Source organism: Papio anubis, chromosome 17 (genome assembly GCF_008728515.1).
Source record: "Papio anubis isolate 15944 chromosome 17, Panubis1.0, whole genome shotgun sequence".
Taxonomy (NCBI): domain Eukaryota; kingdom Metazoa; phylum Chordata; class Mammalia; order Primates; family Cercopithecidae; genus Papio; species Papio anubis.
In genome coordinates, this window is record NC_044992.1 from 3,405,202 (window position 1) to 3,425,820 (window position 20,619).

At 51.1% G+C, this 20,619-nt stretch overlaps 1 protein-coding gene across 1 annotated transcript in view; it reads right to left on the bottom strand.

Annotated features, from left to right (window-relative positions):
- ITGAE (integrin subunit alpha E) overlaps positions 1-20,619 on the bottom strand; it is an 82,113-nt gene that overhangs the window by 47,457 nt on the left and 14,037 nt on the right. The window contains 5 exon segments of the mRNA XM_021928547.2: positions 16-180; positions 406-523; positions 922-989; positions 2,555-2,646; positions 16,484-16,604. Of these exon segments, the coding sequence (XP_021784239.2) occupies positions 16-180; positions 406-523; positions 922-989; positions 2,555-2,646; positions 16,484-16,604 (564 nt within the window).

The following is a 20,619-nucleotide window of genomic DNA, read 5'->3' on the forward strand; positions in this document are numbered from 1 at the left end:
TCTGCCTCTTCTCACCAGCTTCCTCCTCCTCGTCTTCCTCCTCCTCCTCATCTTCTTCCTCCTCCTCCTTCTCCAGAGCCCGGCGCCGCCTGGCTGTGTTCGCATCCTCTCCCCGGCTGCCTTCTTTGTTGCTAGAGCAGTCTCCAGTGTCCACACGTGCATCTGGATCCAGGAGATTTTCTTTAAAAACATACGTGGAAGAGCTGAGAATCAGAAAGGCTCCGTCCTCACCTGAGCACGCTCACATGTGGTTCTGCGCTGACTCCTTTTATGCGATGCCTCAACCCTGCCTTGCTCCACCGTGGGCCTGTGTCCCGCTGCATTTGCCGTGAGCTGGTGCCTTTTCTTGGAGACCAAGGAGATCTCTTTAGAGCTATCCAAGGCCAGTGAATGTCCAGTCCTTACCAAGGTCGAAGAAGTTGGCCTGAGCCTGGGGACGGAGGTCAGGGCCCAGGAGGCCACAGGTGCCTGTGAGTTCTGAGCTGAGGCTATGAGGCCGCCGGGCCAGCACTTGAATGCATATCTGGGGGAGGGAAGAGAGGGTAGGGAAACACCAGATCACCCCCGCGTTCCCGAGCTACAGCCACATTCTCACCCCCATTCTAGAACTCAGTGGATCAACCAGGCAGGGAGCACAGGAGTGGCTGGCCCACCCCTCACCAGGTGTAGGGGTCTGTGCTGGGGTCAAGGCTGAGGCCGACACCTGCATGAGTGTGCTGGGTCACAGGGAACACCTAGGTCAGTCCTGGTATCAGAATAGGTGGTCGGAGCTACAGTCAGCCCTGGGGCTGGCACCAGGGAGATGCTAGACTACTCAGCCTCGGAAATAGCATGCCAGTCGGAACCGCTCTCAACACCAGGGTCAGCCACGAGGGTTAGCACCAGCCTCCCTAAGGCCCTCCCTCTTGCCCATGCACTCACCAAAACGCCGTGGTGGCTCCGGACAACGGTCACTCCCCGGTGCCTCCCCTTGGGGATGGGGACATGCTCTGAAAAAGTTAAACCCAGGTAAGGAGGAGGGCACTCTGGGAGGCAGAAACCCAAAGCCAAGGTCAGAGGGCACAGAGCCACCTTGGTCAGGCCCCTATGAGGAACTGTTGGCCACTCAGAGAAGCCTCTAGAAAGCTAGAACGGGGGACTTCAAGGTCAGGACTGGACATGTTCAGGGCCGAGTGCCCATCCCTGGGGCTCATCTGCTGGCCCATTTAACACATGTCCATTGATGTCTGCTCTGTGCCCAGCCTTGTGAGTGTGGTGATGGGCGTCCAGCAATAGCTGATACCTGCTGCTTTTCCTCAGTGAGCTTGGTCGAACAGGTGGGTGGAGAAGCACTGCCTGGTGGGTGTGAAAGTGCCAAGGAATGTGCAAGGAACCATGGGACTGGCTGTGTGGACCGAGGAACCACCAGCCTCACAGACCCATCCTGGGGAATTTTACTGCCCCACAGCCTCAGGGGCAGAAATGGTAGCTCCTTCCTCTTCCTCCCCACTGTCAGCCTCAGGACACTGTTTTATTTTTGAGTCACAGAATCACTCAGTCAACCCTGCTGGACTGAGATTGAGTCTGTTCAACTCAGTGCCTCTCAGACAAGGATTTTTTTTTTTTTTTTAAAAACAGAATCTTGCTCTGTTGCCCAGACTGGAATCCAGTGGTGCAATCTCAGCTCACTGTAACCTCCACCTCCTGGGTTCAAGCGATTCTTCTGCCTCAGCCTCCCAAATAGCTGGGATTATAGGTGCACACCACCACACTAATTTTTGTATTTGTAGTAGAGATAGGGTTTTGCCATATTGGCCAGGCTGGTCTTGAGCTCCTGACCTCAAGTGATCCACCGCCTCAGCCTCCCAAAGTGCTGGGATTATAGACGTAAGCCACGGCACCCCGCCTCAGACAAGGATTTTATATATATATATATATATAGCCAAGAGGTTGTCAGTAAATCTATGACTTGAGTTTGATTGGGTAGGATGGATAGAGTTTAGTTAATGAATGAATCAGGTTCATTCATTCATTCATTCATTCAAATGGCATTTATTGAGTACCTAATACATGCCAGGCCCCATGCTAGTTACTAAGATGGCCACAGTTAGACTGAATAGGTAGGGGGTGAATTCCACTGAGGTGTGATGAGTTAGCTGCCTCAGGAAGGGTTAGAGTTTCGAATCAGCCACCACTAAAAGTGTGACCTTTGTCATACTGGTAACCAAAAGATTTACATTATCTGAACTGTCGCTTCCTCTCTTGTAAATGGTGTGGTTGTGAGGATGAAAACTAAATGACTCAGAGGACTGCCAGGCACATGGTGGACACACAATACATTGTAGGGATCGTTTCTGTTGCTAGGATTGCATCAGGAAAGGTGGCCGGGGGTTAGGATTGGGTTGGGGTGGGACTGGACATGGGGCTGGAATCTTGCTGTGGGTGATGCTAGAGTCTAGGGGTGAACGGGCTGGATTAGGCAGGGCTGGGGTTGGAATGGTTTGAGTTTAGATGAGGGGGCTTTTGCAAGAAAGGGGGTCCTGGGGAGCATTCCCTGGAGTTGGGGCTGACTTACCTACAGAATGGCAAAGGATTTCATCCTGCACAAGGGAGCATCGATGGAGGGGCACTGGTGTCCTCTCGGTTCTGGGGCTGGTGACCAGGAGCCTGAGTGGGAGGGGAGATGGCAAAGCTGAGCTGGCTGATGTTCCTCATCTTCTCCCTGCCTGCCCAGCACACTTCCCATTCCAGTTGCCTGGGCTCACAGGCTCCCTGTGTGGCCTGCAGATTCCTAGCCCAGACTCTGAATTACGGGGAAAACATTTGCCCAGTCTCTACTTCTACACAGCGCCAGGCAGGAAATGGTTAAATGCAACTGCTCTCTGCCTGCTGCCCACCCTGACAGAGAAGGGGTGATACTGATGGTTAACAAAAACTCTGCTCGCTCGTGGGGGTAGGGATGGGGAGACCAGAAAACCACCAGCGTTGGGGTTGGTTCTGCTGGGGGGCAGTGCTGGCTTCCCGGTGGGCCACGCCGGGGGCCTTCCCTGCCTGGCCTTAGTTCCTGAGACAGCACGTTGGTGCCCCTGTCCTGTGGGTCAGTCAGAACTGGAGGTTTGGAGGCTGGGCGCAGCGGCTCACACCTGTAATCCCAGCACTTTGGGAGGCTGAGGCAGGTGGATCACCTGAGGTCAGGAGTTTGAGACCAACCTGATCAATACAGTGAAACCCCATTTCTACTAAAAATACAAATATTAACCGGGCGAGGTGGCGGGTGCTTTTGTTTCAGTTTCCTGGGGGGCTTGGGCCGGGGAATTGGCGTGAACCGGGAGGGCGGGGCTTGCAGTGAGCCGAGATGCCGCTGCCGAACCGCCTGGAAGACAGTCCAGCCCTGTCTCCAAAAAAAAAAAAAAAAAAAAAGTCATGATGTGGCTACAGTGGGTTGGGACAGATTAAAGAGCACAGGATGGGGGTAGAAATGAGACACCGTCTCCACTTCCTCAGCTCCTGTCACTCTACATTTTAATACATTATGAAATATATTCACGTATCGGTGTGGCTTACAGAATAGTAACAAAGTCTGCACCTGTGCATGCATCTGCCCAACCCCAGCTGAACCCACCCCAAGGGGACTTCCCACCCTGAGTCGTCTCCTGTGAAGGTCACCAGGGGTCCCTACAATGCCACATCCAACGGACCCCTCTTTGTCCTCGTCTTCCTCAACCTCTCAGAAGCCCGGGACATAAGTAACCATCTCTTTTTTTTTTTTTTTTTTTTTTTTTTTTTTGAGGCCAGTCTGGCTCTGTCTCCCAGGCTGCAGGGGTGCCAGTGGCCAGCGATCTTGGCTCACTGCAAGCTCGCTCTCGAGGGTTCACGCCATTCTCCTGCCTCAGCCTCGAGTAGCTGGGACTACAGCCAGCCACGGCGCCTGGCTAATTTTGTATTTTAGTAGAGCTGAGGGGTTTCACCGTGTTAGCTTGGGATGGTCTCGATCTCCTGACCTTGTGATCCACCCGTCTCGGTCTCCCAAAGTGCTGGGATTACAGGTGTGAGCCACCGCGCCTGGTGTAATCATCTCTTTGAAACACTTTCTTCTAGATTTTTCTGTGGACTCTCTCCTCATTCCTCAAGTCTTCACTGGTGCCTTTGGGGTCTGGCCTCTATCTGCCACCAGGATCCGGGGGCTGGGTCACTGTCGTCCTTGCCGGCACACTCTCCCTAGTGATCCCTTCCAAGCCCGTGACTTCAATACACCTATAAAGGCTGAAATTCCCACCTCTCCATCTGCTATTGGAGGCAGAATAATGGCCCCCCCAAAGACAGCCACGTCCTAGTCCCCAGAACCTGTGAATATGTTGACTTTTATGGCCAAAAGGACTTTGTAGATATAAATAAACGGTCATGAGATGTGGGGTTATCCTGGACTATCTGCATGGGCTCAGTGAAATCACAAGGGTCCTTCTATGAGGGAGGCCCGAGAAACATGGCTGCAGGGTGGCATGCGCAGGCTGCAGGGACTCAGGGGTCTGTTGAGGCAGAGAGGAGAAGCAGCGAGACTGTAGGGAAGGCTGGGAGCCTCCCAAGGAGGCCTCTCCCATCCCAGAAGCCCCCAGGGCTGTCCCGGGTGGGTTATAAAGCCCCAGTGTAATCACAAAGGTCCTTCTATGAAGCAGGCAGGAGAATCAGAGTCAGAGAAAGACGTGAAGCTTGCTGTGCTGCAGGCTTAAGGAGGAGGAGGAGGCCGTGAGCCAAGGAATGCAGGCAGCTTCTAGAAGCCAAAAAAGGCAAGAAAACAGATTCTCCCCCAGAGCTTCTAGAAGGGACCCAGCCCTGCTGACACCTTTTCAGATTTCTGACCTCCAAAACTAGAAGATAATAAACTTGCATCTGGGCTCAGTGGCTCACACCTGTCATCCCAGCACTTTGGGAGGCTGAGGCAGGCAGATCACCTGAGGTCAGGAGTTCAAGACCAGCCTGGCTAACATGGTGAAACCCCGTCTCTACTAAAAATACAAAAATTAGCTGGGTGTGGTGGTGCATGTTTGTAATCCCAGCTACTCGGGAGGCTGAGGCAGGAGAATCACTTGAACCTGGGAGGTGGAAGTTGCAGTGAGCCAAGATCACACCACTGCACTCCAGCCTGTGTAAAAGAGTGCAAAAAAAAAAAGAGATAATAAACTTGTGTTGTTGTAAGCCACTACATCTGTGGTAACTTGTTACAGCGTCAATAGGAAACAAACAGAACTTGTGGTCTTTCCTGTCAAGTCTGCTTCTTCTCATCTTCCCCGCCACAGGAAATGGCACCAGTAACCACTAAGTCCTAAAGGCGAAGCCCAGGAGGCATCCTCACTTCCGTCGTGTTTTCACTCATGCCCTACATCCAATCCACCTGCCAACCTCGTTGGTTCTTTCTCCAAATTCTTTTTCTTTCTTTCTTTCTTTTTCCTTTTTTTTGAGACGGAGTTTCACTCTTGTCGCCCAGGCTGGAGTGCAATGGCGCAATCTCGGTTCACTGCAACCTCTGTCTCCTAGGTTCAAGCGATTCTCCTGCCTCGGCCTCCCAAAGTGCTGCGATTACAGGCACCCGCCACGATGCCCAGCTAATTTTTGTGTTTTTAGTACAGACAGGGTTTTCACCATGTTGGCCAGGCTGGTCTTGAACTCCTGACCTCAGGTGATCCACCCACCTCAGCCTCCCAAAGTGCTGGAATTACAGACGTGAGCCACCACGCCCGTAATTATTTCTAGAAAGCAGCTCTTCTCCAAATGCTCCTTCCATCATCATCCTGCCTTGTCTATGGTAATAGCCTCCTGTTATTTTGTGGGGTTTGTTTGTTTTTCAGGTAACATCTTGCTCTGTTGTCCAGGCTGGAGTGCAGTAGTGTGATCACAGCTCACTGCAGCCTTGACCTCCCAGGCTCAGTGATCCTCCCACCTCAGCCTCACAAGTTGCTGGGCCTACCGGAGTGAGTTACTGTGCCCAGATGATTTTGTTTATTTTTCTTATAGAGATGAAGTCTCACTGTGTTGCCCAAGCTGATCCTGGGCTCAAGCACTCCCACCTTGACCTTCTAAAGTGTCAGAGAGGCCGGGCACAGTGGCTCACACCTGTAATCCCAGCACTTTGGGAGGTGAGGCGGGCGGATCACGAGGTCAGGAGATCGAGACCATCCTGGCTAACACGGTGAAACCCCGTCTCTACTAAAAATACAAAAAATTAGCTGGGCGTGGTGGCGGGCGCCTGTAGTCCCAGCTACTCGGGAGGCTGAGGCAGGAGAATGGCGTGAACCCAGGAGGCGGAGCTTGCAGTGAGCCGAGATCATGCCACTGCACTCCAGCCTGGGCCACAGAGCGAGACTCCGTCTCCAAAAAAAAAAAAAAAAAAGAAGTGTCTGAGAAAGACGTGAAGTTTGCTATGCTGCAGGCTTAGGAGGAGAAGGAGGCCATGAGCCAAGGAATTCAGGCAGCTTCTAGAAGCCAAAAAAAGGCAAGAAAACAGATTCTCCCCCAGAGCTTCTAGAAGGGACCCAGCCCTGCTGACACCTTTTCAGACTTCTGACCTCCAAAACTACAAGAAAACTTCTATATTAATAGAAGTGAGCCACCATGCCTTACCCATTTATTTGTTTTTAATTTACTCATGTAGTTTTTTTTTTTTTTTTTTTTTTTTAAAGACAGAGTCTCCCTCTGTCACCTAAGTTGAAGTACAGTGGCGTGATCACGGCTCACTGCAGCCCCAACCTCTCAGGCTCAAACGGTCCTCCCACCTCTGTCTCCCAAGTAACTGGGATCACAGATGCGTGCCATCACACCTGGCTAATTTTCTTATGTTTTGTAGAGACGGGGTTTTGCCATGTTGCCCAGGCTAGTCTCGAACTCCTGGGCTCAGGTAATCTTCCTGCCTTGGCCTCCCAAAGTGCTGGGAGTGAGCCCTGTGAGTTACAGTGAGTTTCAGGCATGAGCCACAGCACCTGGCCCACTCATGTAGTTTACACTGTGTCCCTTCTGTCAGTGGCAGCCCCAGTTTCTGGGTGACCAGTACCAGCATTTCCTGCCTCAAGCCCTCTACCATGCTGTTCCCTCCACCATGCTGTTCCTCCACTGCGCTATTCCCTCCACCGCACTGTTCCTTCTCCAGCTTGCTGTTCCCTGCACCATGCTGTTCCTCCACCTGCTGTTCCCTCCACCATGCTTTTCCCTCCACTGCGCTATTCCCTCCACCGTGCTGTTCCCTCCACCGTGCTGTTCCCTCTCCAGCTTGCTGTTCCCTCCACCGTGCTGTTCCCTCCACCGTGCTGTTCCCTCTCCACCTTGCTGTTCCCTCCACCACGCTGTTCCTTCCACCACGTTGTTCCCTCTCCAGCTTGCTGTTCCCTCCACCATGCTGTTCCCGCCACCTGCTGTTCCCTCTCCCGCTTGCTGTTACCTCCACCACTCTGTTCCCTCCACTGCGCTGTTCCCTCTCCAGCTTGCTGTTCCCTCCATTGCGCTGTTCCCTCCACCACGCAGTTCCCTCCACTGCCCTGTTCCCTCCACCATGCTGTTCCCTCTCCACCTTGCTGTTGCCTCCACCACGCTGTTCCTTCCACCACACTGTTGCCTCTCCAGCTTGCTGTTCCCTCCACCATGCTGTTCCTGCCACCTGCTGTTCCCTCTCCCGTTTGCTGTTACCTCCACCACTCTGTTCCCTCCACTGCGCTGTTCCCTCCACTGTGCTGTTCCCTCCACTGCGCTGTTCCCTCCACCGCGCTGTTCCCTCCACCATGCTGTTCCCTCCACCACACTGTTCCCTCCACCGTGCTATTCCCTCTCCAGCTTGTTGTTCCCTCCACCTGCTGTTCCCTCCACCGTGCTGTTCCCTCCACCGTGCTGTTCCCTCCACCTGCTGTTTCCTGTGCCCAGAACCCTCATCTTCCCCTCTCCCCAAGGTTGGCTTATTCTCCTTCCCCAGTCTCGCCTGTCACCTCCTCATAAATGCTTTCCCAGCCAGCCCCGCCTCACAACCCAGTTACTCTGCTTCGCATCACCCTGTCTGATTTCCTTCTCAGAACCTGTCATCGTCTGATACTGCCTATTATCTGTCTTCCCCACCAGACAGTAGGCTCCCCAAGGATCTTGTCTATCTTCTTCACCATGTTATTCCCAGGGCCTGGAGCAATGCCTGGCACAGAGCAGGGGCTCAGTAAGTATTTGTTGAACAACAGCCCAGGCGACAGCTGAGAGGGCTCAGCTGGGGCAGGGCTGAGGGCGGAGAGCTGGGTGCAGCTGAGAGCTGCTCCTCTGTTCGGGCTCTGCAGCTGAGCCCCCAAATTAGGTCGCTTCCTTAGCAACCCTGCCTCTCTCCCCAGCCCTGACCTCAGCCCTAGACCCAGCATCTCCCTCCCTGCTCCCCCATGAAGGGTGGAGTCAAAACCGGGCTCTACCCCAGACCCCATTTTGGTGCGGTAGGTGCAGGCCTCCAGTCTCTCTCCTCCTCAGTCCTCTGCCCAGGCTGTTTCCTCTGCCTGCGATGCCTCCTCCTGCAGACCAGTCATCCCAAACCCCAGCTCCTCAGGAAGTCTTCCCAAAGGAAGTGCAGCCTGACCCCCTCCAGGCCCTGTAGCAGCCCTGACTATAGCACCCCACCCCAATCCCCACCCTTTCTTCCCACCTGGACGGCACGTTCCCAGGAGACCATCACATACAGCTGTGCAGGCTGTGCACTGCAGATCCCAAGATTGCCATTCATGTCGCTGTCATGCAATGACATGGCCTGGGCCGTGTGAGCTGCCCCTGCTCCCCACACCTTTTATCCCCTACTGCCAGGGGTCTGCAGGTTTGCTGAGCACATGGCTGACAAACCAAGTAAACATTGACCGACCAGCTGGGCACGGCGGCTCACGCCTGTCATCCCAGCACTTCGGGAGTCCGAGGCGAGTGGATCCCGTCAGGAGATCGAGACCATCCTGGCCAACACAGTGAAACCCCGTCTCTACTAAAAATACAAAAAAAAATTAGCTGGGCGTGGTGGCGGGCACCTGTAGTCCCAGCCACTTGGGAGGCTGAGGCAGGAGGATGGTGTGAACCCGGGAGGCAGAGCTTGCAGTGAGCTGAGATCGCGCAACTGCACTCCAGCCTGGGTGACAGAGTGAGACTCCGTCTCCAAAAAAAAAAACAAACATTGACCGACCAGCTCTGATAGACGACTGGCCATCAGCTGACAGCCACAGGGGCCCTATTACACCCTGAACTGGGTACAGCCCAGCAATCCTTGTCCATCTCCTGCTTTTATTTATTTATTATTTTTTCTTTGTTTGTTTTTTTGAGATGGAGTCTCACTCTGTCACCCAGGTTGGAGTGTAGTGGTGCAATCTCGGCTCACTGTAACCTCCGCCTCCTGGATTCAAGCGATTCTCCTGCCTCTGCCTCCCAAGTAGCTGGGATTACAGGCATGTGCCACTACACCTGGCTAATTTTTGTATTTTTATTAGAGACGGGGATTCACCATGTTGGCCAGGCCGCTCTCGAACGCCTGACCTCAGGTGATCTACCCACTTCGGCCTCCCAAAGGGCTGGGACTACAGGCATGAGCCACCATGCCCGACCTTATTTAGTATTTTGTATTTACATTTTTAATAATCTTTTTAACTTGTCACTGACTTGAAGCTCACATCTTGCCTTTACCCAGCTGTAACCTGTCCTGTTCTCAGGGTCTATTTCTTCTTCTTCTTTTTTATTTTTTATTTTTTATTTTTTTATTTTATTTATTTATTTTTTTTTGAGACGGAGTCTCGCTCTGTCGCGAGTGCAGTGGCCGGATCTCAGCTCACTGCAAGCTCCGCCTCCCGGGTTCACGCCATTCTCCTGCCTCAGCCTCCCGAGTAGCTGGGACTACAGGCGCCTGCCACCTCGCCCGGCTAGTTTTTTGTATTTTTTAGTAGAAACGGGGTTTCACCGGGTTAGCCAGGATGGTCTCGATCTCCTGACCTCGTGATCCGCCCGTCTCGGCCTCCCAAAGTGCTGGGATTACAGGCTTGAGCCACCGCGTCCGGCCTATTTTTTATTTTTTTGAGACGGAGTCTCACTCTGTCACCCAAGCTGGAGTGCAATGGCGTGATCTCGGCTCACGGCAACCTCCGCCTCCTGGGTTCAAGTGATTCTCCTGCCTCAGCCTCCCAAGTAGCTGGGATTACAGGCGCCTGCCACCATGCCCAGCTAATTTTTATTATTTATTTCTTTATTGTATCTTTAGTAGAGATGGGGTTTCACTATATGTCGGCCAGGCTGGTCTCGAACTCCTGACCTCAAGTGATCTGCCGGCCTCAGCCTCCCAAAGTGCTGGGATTACAGGTGTGAGCCCCCGCCCAGCCCTGAGGGTCTATTTCCATGTCTGCTGTCTGTCCCACCCATACCTTCTGTGGCAACCAAAACCCATAATGCTGCCGGCCCTGGTCTCTTACATTTTAGGAGAGGCAATGTGAGTGAGAGGCACACGTCATTCTCAAGCAGGAGCCCAGCCCCTTCCTTTTTCTAGGGCCGAGTCGACCAGCCAGCGCACTTCCCGCCCCGTGCAGCAGGCCCGTGGTCTCAGGCCCCACCATCTGCAGCAGGGACCCAGAACTGCCTCCCACCACATCCTCCTCCCCAGCACGTTCAAGCCTGGGAGCCCCTCTCTGCTTCAGCAGGTGTTCAGGGAGGTTTGCTGTTCAGGGAGCCCTGCTGGGCCCTCCCGCAGCCCCTGGCGGACTCAGAGCCCTGGGCACCATGGGCTCCAAACTCTCTCCTGCACCCTGGCCTCTACGCTTCTGAGCGAGGGGCTGTGAACGTCGGTGGGACCTGGAGCTGGGGCGTGGGGTTGCTGGGGTATTGGTGGGAGGGAACTGGGCAGGAGACGGTTACAGAAAATGCTGACTGAAACCTGCTCATGCACCGCGAACAGTTTGGAAAACTGCGGAACCAACTGCATAACTTCTGACCCAGCAACTCCACTCCTGAGCCCATATGCCCCCCCCCAGCATGAGTGCATTCTTTGGGATCAACTCTGAGGGGTAAAAAAAAGAAAAAGAAAAAAAAGAACATTCATCCAGCAAAAGGAGGTGCACACCAGTGCTATTCCTCACAGCCCAAGGAAACTGCCCAAATGCCAGTCATCAGTACTGTTCACACAATGGGATACCCCAGAAGCCAGAAGAAGTACCGCCTCGGGCAACACGGTGGATGAAATTCACAGGCCTCATGTGGAGGGAGAGGAGCCCGACAGCGGGGCACACACTGTATGCCTCATTGATATTAAATTCAACACCAGGCGAGACTAATCCACAGAGATGAAAGGCAGCTGGAAGTTCCTCTTGGCAGCAGATGTGTCTGGAAGGGAGTGCGGGGCTTAGAGGAGGCTTAGGCGAGGCAGCTCATGCGCCCTGGATCTGCACGCTGCTTATACGGTGCTTCACTCTGTGGACATTCACTGAGCTGCATGCTTGTGAGGTGTGCATCTTTCCTTCCTTCCTTCCCTTCTTCCCCTCCCCTCCCCTTCCCTTCCTTTTTTTCTTTCGACAGAGTTTCATTCTTGTTGCCCAGGCTGGAGTACAATGGTACGGTCTTTTTTTTTTTTTTTTTTTTTGAGACGGAGTCTGGCTCTGTCGCCCGGGCTGGAGTGCAGTGGCCGGATCTCAGATCACTGCAAGCTCCGCCTCCCGGGTTTACGCCATTCTCCTGGCTCAGCCTCCCGAGTAGCTGGGACTACAGGCGCCCACCACCTCGCCCGGCTAGTTTTTTGTATTTTTTAGTAGAGACGGGGTTTCACCGTGTTAGCCAGGATGGTCTCGATCTCCTGACCTCGTGATCCACCCGTCTCGGCCTCCCAAAGTGCTGGGATTACAGGCTTGAGCCACCGCGCCCGGCCAATGGTATGGTCTTGACTCACTGCAACCTCCGCCTCCCAGGTTCAAGCGATTGTTCTGCCTCTCCCAAGTAGCTGGGATTACAGGCACCCACCACCACGCCCAGCTAATTTTTGTATTTTTAGTAGAGATGGGGTTTCACCATGTTGGACAGGCTGGTCTTGAACTCCTGACCTCAGGTGACCCGCCCGCCTCGGCCTCCCAAAGTGCTGGGATTACAGGCGTGAGCCGCTGTGCCCGGCCGGGTGTGCGTTCTTCTGTATGGTATATGTTGATAAAAATTTTACCCAAACCAAACACAATCTTGAGCTTTAATTCATCTTCCTGCCATGCAAAACTCCCTGAAAACGTCACCGCCCCTCCTGGCTTCAAACCGTCTGACTCCTCCAAACCCTCAGTGCCTGGGTGACAGGCACCGCCCATCTCTCCCAGCTGCCCCCTCTGACTCCTCCAAACCCTCAGTGCCTGGGTGACAGGCACCGTCCACCTCTCCCAGCTCCCTCTGACTCCTCCAAACCCTCAGTGCCTGGGTGACAGGCACCGCCCACCTCTGCCCACTTCCTTTTCTGCTCTCAGCTTTAGCCGCAGGTCATTTTCTCAGTTTCCTGACCTTACCCAGCAGCCGGCCTCCAGGCTTCTGACCAAGCTGTTCTCTGTGCCTGCAATCCCCTTCCTGTTCCTTCTCATGCTAATTCCCACTCACCCTGCAAATCCTAGTAGACGCTGATGACCACACCTGCCTCCGTACTCCCCCCGTACCTCGGACATCCCCCACCAGAGCTGTTATTTTGTGGGGTCCTTGTCTCTCTTGTCATTGTCTGGCTTGTGTTTCCCTCATGAGCCCGGGAGCTCCATGAAGGCAGTGACCATGTCTCCCTTACTCTTATTCCCGAAATATTGCCTGGTACTGAGTAAATGCTCCATCAATACTGAATGAATGAATGAATGAATGAATGAATGAATGAATGAATTGGCCCCACCCTTAACACTTCAATCTAATGGTGACCACACTTTTTTTTTTTTGAGACGGAGTCTCGCTCTGTTGCCCAGGCTGGAGTGCAGTGGCGCGATCTCGGCTTACTGCAAGCTCCGCCTCGCGGGTTCAAGCGATTCTTCCGCCTCAGCCTCCCGAGTAGCTGCGATTACAGGCACCCGTCACCACGCCCAGATAATTTTTGTATTTTTAGTAGAGACGGGGCTTCACCGTATTGGCCAGGCTGGTCTCGAACTCCTGACCTCAAGTGATCCGCCCACCTCGGCCTCCCAAAGTGCTGGGATTACAGGCGTGAGCCACCGCGCCTGGCAATGACCAGACTTTTGACTGCACCAATGAAACGAGGATCCAGAAAGGACTCTCTAGTGATGCTGGAAACACTGAGCTCTGTTTCCCCTGCAACTCTCACAACACAAAACAGTACAGTGACCCCAGGTGAGTGGGGCTTTCCCTCCACACCAGGCAAGCAGTCCTTTGGCAGCCAACTGCAGCTGAGGGTCCTCACTTCAACTCAATTCCAACATGCTCTATTCAGAGGTAGCATCAGACCTCACAGGTCGAGGTCTCAGTCCCACAAGACCGTCCCCTACTTCTGAGGCCAATCACAAGACCCTAGTTATTTTATCTGTGCTTGTGACCAACCAAATATATCAGGGTTCCTGTGACTCCCTTCTTGGGTTCGATTTATTTGCTAGAGTGGCTCAGAGAACTTAGAGAAGCACTTATTTACATTTACTGGTTTATGATAAAGGACATTACAGGCTGGGTGCCTTGGCTCATGTCTGTAATCTCAGCACTTTGGGAGGCAGAGGCAGGCGGATCACGAGGTCAGGAGTTCAAGACCAGCCTGGCCAACATTGGTTAAACCCCGTCTCTACGAAAAATACAAAACTCAGCTGGGCGTGGTGGTGCGCACCTGTAATCTCAGCTACTAGGGAGGCTGAGGCAAGAGAATCGCTTGAACCCAGTGGTTGCAGTGAGCCGAGATCATGCCCCTACACTCCAGCCTGGGTGGCAGAGCCAGACTCTGCCTCAAAAAAAAAAAAAAGGATATTACAAAGGATACAGATGAGGAGATGTATAAGGCAAAGTGGGGGTGAGGGGCAAAGCTTCCATACCCTCTCCGGGGCTACCCTCCAGAAACTTCCATGTGTTCCACTACCCAGAAGCTCCCCAAACCCTGTCCTTTTGAGTGTTTATGGAGGCCTCATTACATAGGCATGATTGATGGAATCATTGGCCACTGGTGATCAACTAAACCTTCAGCCCCTCCCCCTCCCGGAAGATGGGGGTGTGCGGCTGAAAGTCCAACCCTCTGATCCTGCTGGGGTCTCTCCAGTGACCAGCCCCCCTTTTGAAGCTATCTGGGGGCTGCCGGTCACCTGTCAACTCATTAGCAAAGAAAAAGACATCTATTACTTTGGAGATTCCAAAGACTTTAGGAGTATATGCCAGAAAATGGGACCAAATATTTATTTTGAGACCAAATATATTTTTATTTGTTATACTGTAAAATATGTATTCAGTCTTGGAATACCAAATACACATTTCACAGTATCAGAGGATCCACGTCTGCCTGGCTGTCGGGGTCATGGCCCAAGTCCCAGGGCCTGTGAGGCTGCCTCAGGAGCCACCACGACCCACCCATCCTCTATCAAGCAAAGCTCCTGCCCTGCCCAGCCAGGGACCCTGAGCTCCTCACCTGGCTCTGCCCCAGTGCCTGTTTGAACCCTGGGCTCACTTGCTCCGGTATGCTGGGTATGAAGGCAACCCTTGACCACTGACCAGAAGCAAAGCAATTGGATGGGCTGGGGTGGGGTGAGGAGGTCACCATCCTAGGCTGGGCCTGCAGTGGGAGAGTATACACAGGAAAAGCCCTACGACCACCCAGAAAAAAATGAGGGAGAAATCACTGCTTTGGATTGAAATCAATGACAGAGACGTAACAGCAATATGTAATACATAAACTTTGACCAGATCTGGCTTTAAAACAACACAGCTCTAGAAGTCATTTTGGGGCTGGGCACGGTGGCTCATACCTGTAATCCCAGCACTTTGGGAGGCCGAAGTGGGCAGATCATTTGAGGTCAGGAGTTCAAGACCATCCTGGCCAACATGGTGAAACCTGTTTCTACTAAAAATACAAAAAATTAGCCTGGCATGGTGGCGTGCACCTGTAGTCCCAGCTACTTAGGAGGCTGAGGCAGGAGAATCGCTTGAAACTAGGAGGCGGAGGTTGCAGTGAGCCAAGATCACGCCATTGTACTCCAGCCTGGGTGACAGAACAAGACTCTGTCTCCAATAAATAAATAAGTCATTTTAGTGACAACATGGGAAATTGAAATGAGCCTCAGATCTCATGACCCTTTATGCCAGAGCTTCTCCTAACTACAGACATACTCCTACATCAGCACATGGCCACCATCGCCATCTGAGGGAATGCATATTTTACTTACTTTTTTTTTTTGAGACAGGGTCTCGCTCTGTCACCCAGGCTGAACTGCAGTGGCACAATCGTGGTTCACTGCAGCCTCGACTCCCCTGGGCTCAGGCAATTCTCTCACTTCAGCCTCCCAAGTAGCTGGGACGGACTACAGGCTTAAGCCACCATGTCCGGCTGAATTTTTAATGTTTTTTGTAGACAGGGTCTCACTATGTTACCCAGGCTGGTCTCGAACTCCTGGGCTCATGTGATCCACCCGCCTTGGCCTCCCAAAGCGCTAGGATTACAGGTGAGCCACTGCACCTGCCAACCTTTGTATATTAAACTCTACAACTTGCCTTTTTCAACTCACAGTATGTTTCCAGATGGATCCAGGTAAACAACCATTGCACTGGCTTCATTCAGGGGGTCTGCTTTTAGTACAGCATTGTATGAGTTATATCAGTATTTTTCCCATTTTCCTAATGACGAATATTGTCAGTCTTCCATGATTCCAAACTATCCTACCACAAACATTTTTTGTTTGTTTGTTTTTCTTTTTCTGAGACAGAGTTCTCGCACCGTCACCCAGGCTGGAATGCAATGGCACGATCTCGGCTCACTGCAGTCTCCACCTCCTGGGTTCAAGCAATTCTCCTGCCTCAGCCTCCCAAGAATCTGGGATTACAGGCGCCCGCCACCACTCCCAGCTATTTTTTTTTTTTTAGTGGAGACAGGGTTTCGCTAGGTTGGCCAGCCTGGTCTCGAACTCCTGACCTCAGGTGATCCACCGGCCTCAGTCTCCCAAAGTGTTGGGATTACAGGCGTGAGCCACGGTGCCAGGCCCAGTTTTTTCTTTGTTATTTTTTGTTTCCAAATGTTCTATACTGAACATGTGTTACTTCCATAAGGAACCAAAGAGCCTTAATATGCATTATTTTAAAATTGTCTTTAAGTCCACCCTCCCTCTAGGCAATGGAACAGGGAGAGGCCCAGTGAGGCGCGGGGCTGGGGTTCCGTGGACCCCACAGACTAGACGGATGCCTACAGCCTCTCTCACGCCTTCTCTCTTTCTCCTGCATGCCCTTCTGAGAGAGAAAGTTCCTCTCCTGACTGTGGGGTGGGGTGCCATGGCCATCCCTGGGCCCATCTCAGGTTCCCCGGAAGCCCCCTCAGTCTGAAGGCCTCCTGCCCACCGGCCCTACTCACCAGGTCTGGTTGGTGCCAGGGTCTTGGTGCAGAAGGGAGCTGAGCACGAAAGGGGCACCTCCCTTGGGCGTGAGCCAGGGCCGGGCCACATCCACATTGAAGGCTGCCAGCGGGGCCAGGCCTGGGGGGAAAAGAGGAGCGTCTAATGAAAGAGGCCTTTTACTCCCATGATTCCAGCAAATCCTGTGGCGTCTTTAACCCTGTTTTACAGCTGAGAAAAGTGAGACTCCCCAAGGATCTTTGTGTGTGAGAGAGAAAGACTAGACGCAGGTGTATCTGACCCAGAGCCTCTGATTCTCCTACTAAACTAAGCTGTACCAGTACCCGAGCCCCCGTCCTCCAAGAAGCCACGCCTAGCTCTCCCCAAAGAAGCACTTCCCACCTCCTCACGCCTCTTACTGTCATCTCCGCACCTGACAAGCTGAACGTACTCAAATTACCGCATCTTGTACCGAAGTGACAGCAGACTGTGAGCCCCAGGAAGAGGGCCTGCGTATGTTCTATGTACCCCCTTCAAGCGACCCAAGAGACAACATGTGTCCCCAAAACTGCCTGCGCAAGAATGTTTTATTCAGAAGAGCCCCAAACTGCAAAGAACCCGAATGTCCATCAACAGGAGAATATGGAAAAACCCACTGTGGTGTATTCCTACGATAGGATCCTACTCAGGAGTAAAGAGGAATGAACAACAGATACAGCAGCGTGATGAATCTCAAAAATCATTATGCTGGCCGGGCGCCAGTGGCTCACGCCTGTAATCCCAGCACTTTGGGAGGCCGAGGCAGCTGGATCGCTTGAGGTCAGGAGTTCGAGACCAGCCTGGCCAACATGGTGAAACCCCGTCTCTACTAAAAACGCAAAAATTAGCTGGGCGTGGTAGTACGTGCCTGTAATCCCAGCTACGTGGGAGGCTGAGGCAGGAGAATTGCTTAAACCTGGGAGGTGGAGGTTGCAATGAGCCGAGATTGCACCACTGCACTCCAGCCTGAGCAACAGAACGAGACTCCGTCTCAAAACAACAACAAAAATCATTATGCTGAGTGGCAGAAGGCCTTACATCGTTCTTCTTTCTTCTCATTTATTTGTTTTTTTTTTAAATTTATTTACAGCAGAATAGGCTCACGAATTCTATTTTATTCAATGGTTATAATCTGTTATCACCATATTGGTTCTTAAATTGTCCCTTATTTGGCCTTTCCATGAAGGAATAATTGGTATTGGATTAATTATTTCACCATAAACAACTAGAACACTAGACAAAACGGATAAAACGTTTTCAGACATTTGACAACAGGCAGCGCAGGGCAGTGATCTCTAGAAAACACGAACAAATAACACGAGCCCTGTCATTACCCTCAGCTTTCTTTCTGGAGGAATTTTATGACCTTGATGCAGGGAAAGGGAATTCAAGCAGAGCACAGCAGATTTGTTGAGCGAAGGCAACAAAAATCATATTGTATAACTCCATTTATATGAGGTTCCAGAACCAGCAAAACTAAATCTATAGTAAAAAGAAAAAAAATGCCTAAGAAGATGAGACTAACTGGGAAGGGACTAGAAGGAACTTTCTGGAATGATGAAAATATTCTGTATCTTGATGGGTGTTTGAATTACGAAGGTGTGCATGTGTTAAAGCACATTCAATGAATGGTCCACTTAGAATTTGTGCATGTCACTGTATGTAAATATTACCTTACAAAAGAAATGCAGACACATTTTGTTGATATGTATGCTGAAATGTTTAGAGTTGAATTATACGTAAGTCAGCAATTTATTTTTATTTAGTTCTTTTTTTTGAGATGGGGTCTCGCTCTGTCTCCCAGGCTGGAGTGCAGTGGTGCAATCTTGGCTCACTACAACTTCTGTGTCCCAGGTTCAAGCGATTCTTCTGTCTCAGCCTCCCACGTAGCTGAGATTACAGGTGCCTGCCAACACGCCCAGCTAATTTTTGTATTTTTAGTAGAGACAAGGTTTCACCGTGTTGGCCAGGCTGGTCTCGAACTCCTGACCTCAAGTGATCCACCTGCCTTGGGCTTCCAAAGTGCTGGGATTACAGGTGTGAGCCGCCACATCCAGCCTGCAATTTACTTTAAAATGCATCAAAATATAAGATGGCTTGCTGGATGGGTAGATAGATATATGTGATAAAACAAATATGCAAAAGTGTTAATGATTGTCAAATTTAAGTGTGGTGATGCAGTTGTCCACTGTATAATTTTTCAACTTTTCTATGTATTTGAAATTTTTCATTTAACATTTTTTGGGGAAAAATAGGTATTGAAAGATTACCTCCCAAAGAGGTTTTGCCAAGTCATACTCCAACCACAGCATGGGAGAAGGTTTGTCTCCCCACAGTGTTGCCTGGACTGACTGTGAAGACATTTTCATCCTTATTTTAAGATTATCTCACCATCTTGTTCCAAAATTATTTTTTACTTTTTTTTTTTTTTTTTTTGAGATGGAGTTTCACTCTTGTTGCCCAGGCTGGAGTGCAATGACACGATCTCAGCTCACCACAACCTCTGCCTCTCAGTTTCAAGCGATTATTCTGCCCCAGCCTACCGAGTAGCTGGGATTACAGGCATGCGCCACCATGCCTGGCTAATTTTTGTATTTTTAGTAGGGATGAGGTTTCACCATGTTGGTCAGGCTGGTCTCAAACTCCCAATCTCAGGTGATCCGCCCGCCTTGGCCTCTCAAAGTGCTGGAATTACAGGCATGAGCCACCACGCCCGGCCAATTTTTGTATTTTCAGTAGAGACGGAGTTTCTCCATTTTGGTTAGGCTGGTCTCAAACTCCCGACTTCAGATGATCCGCCCCCCCCACCTTGCCCTCCCAAATATTTTTTACTTTTTATTTTATTAAGACAAGATCTCACTCTTTTGCCCAGGCTGGAGTGCAGTGGCGCGATCTTAGCTCACTGCCACCTTCGCCTCCCAGGATCAAGCGATTCTCCTGCCTCAGCCTCCCAAGTAGCCAGGATTACAGGTGCGCACCACCACGCCCAGCTAATTTTTGTATTCTCAATAGAGACAGGTTTTCACCGTGTTGGCCAGGCTGGTCTCGAACTCCTGACCTCAGGTGATTCAGCCTCTCAAAGTGCTGGGATTACAGGTGTGAGCCACTGCTCCCATCTCTAATATATATTTACATGGGAAAAAAGCAAGATGAAGTCCCGTTTACAGACTTACCTGTTCAAGTACTGTTCAATTAACGACTTTCGCCATAAACACTCTTAAAAAGCTATACAACTTCTCGGCAACACTCCTTTTTGTGGTCGAGTGACTTTTTCATCTCTAAATACACTGGGTAAACATGATATAAGGAATGACATTTGACATTACACTCTCACATGAAGACACACTCACTGATTTACTTACTATGCAACAGTTTCTAGTCTAACACCACCATATGGAACAAATCTGCATTGCATGTCATGTTTGGATAAATCCCAAATGCCTGCTTTTGCTTATGTACGCCGATCGCAAGGGCTGAAGCTTCTATGATTCTGAAGTGGGATGAGCGCACAGGCTATTTCCATGTGTTTGGAAGTGCTTTGGGGTTCAGTATTTATTTTGCCCTCAAGGTGTTTCTCTGTGACTTTTGCTATGACTTCATTTTTTATTTTTATTTTTTGAGATGGAGTCTCACTCTGTCGCCCAGGCTGGAGTGCAGTAGCGTGATCTTGGCTCACGGGTTCGAGCGATTCTCCTGCCTCAGTCTCCGGAGTAGGTGGGATTACAGGCGCACACCACCACGCCCGGCTAATTTTTTGTATTATTAGTAGAGACGAGGTTTCACCATGTTGGCCAGGCTGGTCTCGTACTCGTCCTGACCTCAAGTGACCCGCCCACATTAGCCTCCCAAAGTGCTGGGATTCCAGGTGTGAGTCACCACACCTAGCCCCCACTGTCAAATCTTGTCTTCTTCTTTTAATAAGGCCAATAAACCTTCATTACAATAAATTGTATACGGAAACTGTATTTTTATATTCAAAGTATTGTTTTTATTCATCTAAACTTGTTTTATTGGTCAATGAATACATTTTCCTAACAGTAAAAATCATCTGAGTATCTTCGGTTGGGTGGAATGCATCACAATTTTTTTAATGAAATTGATGCAAATATTTTTTCCA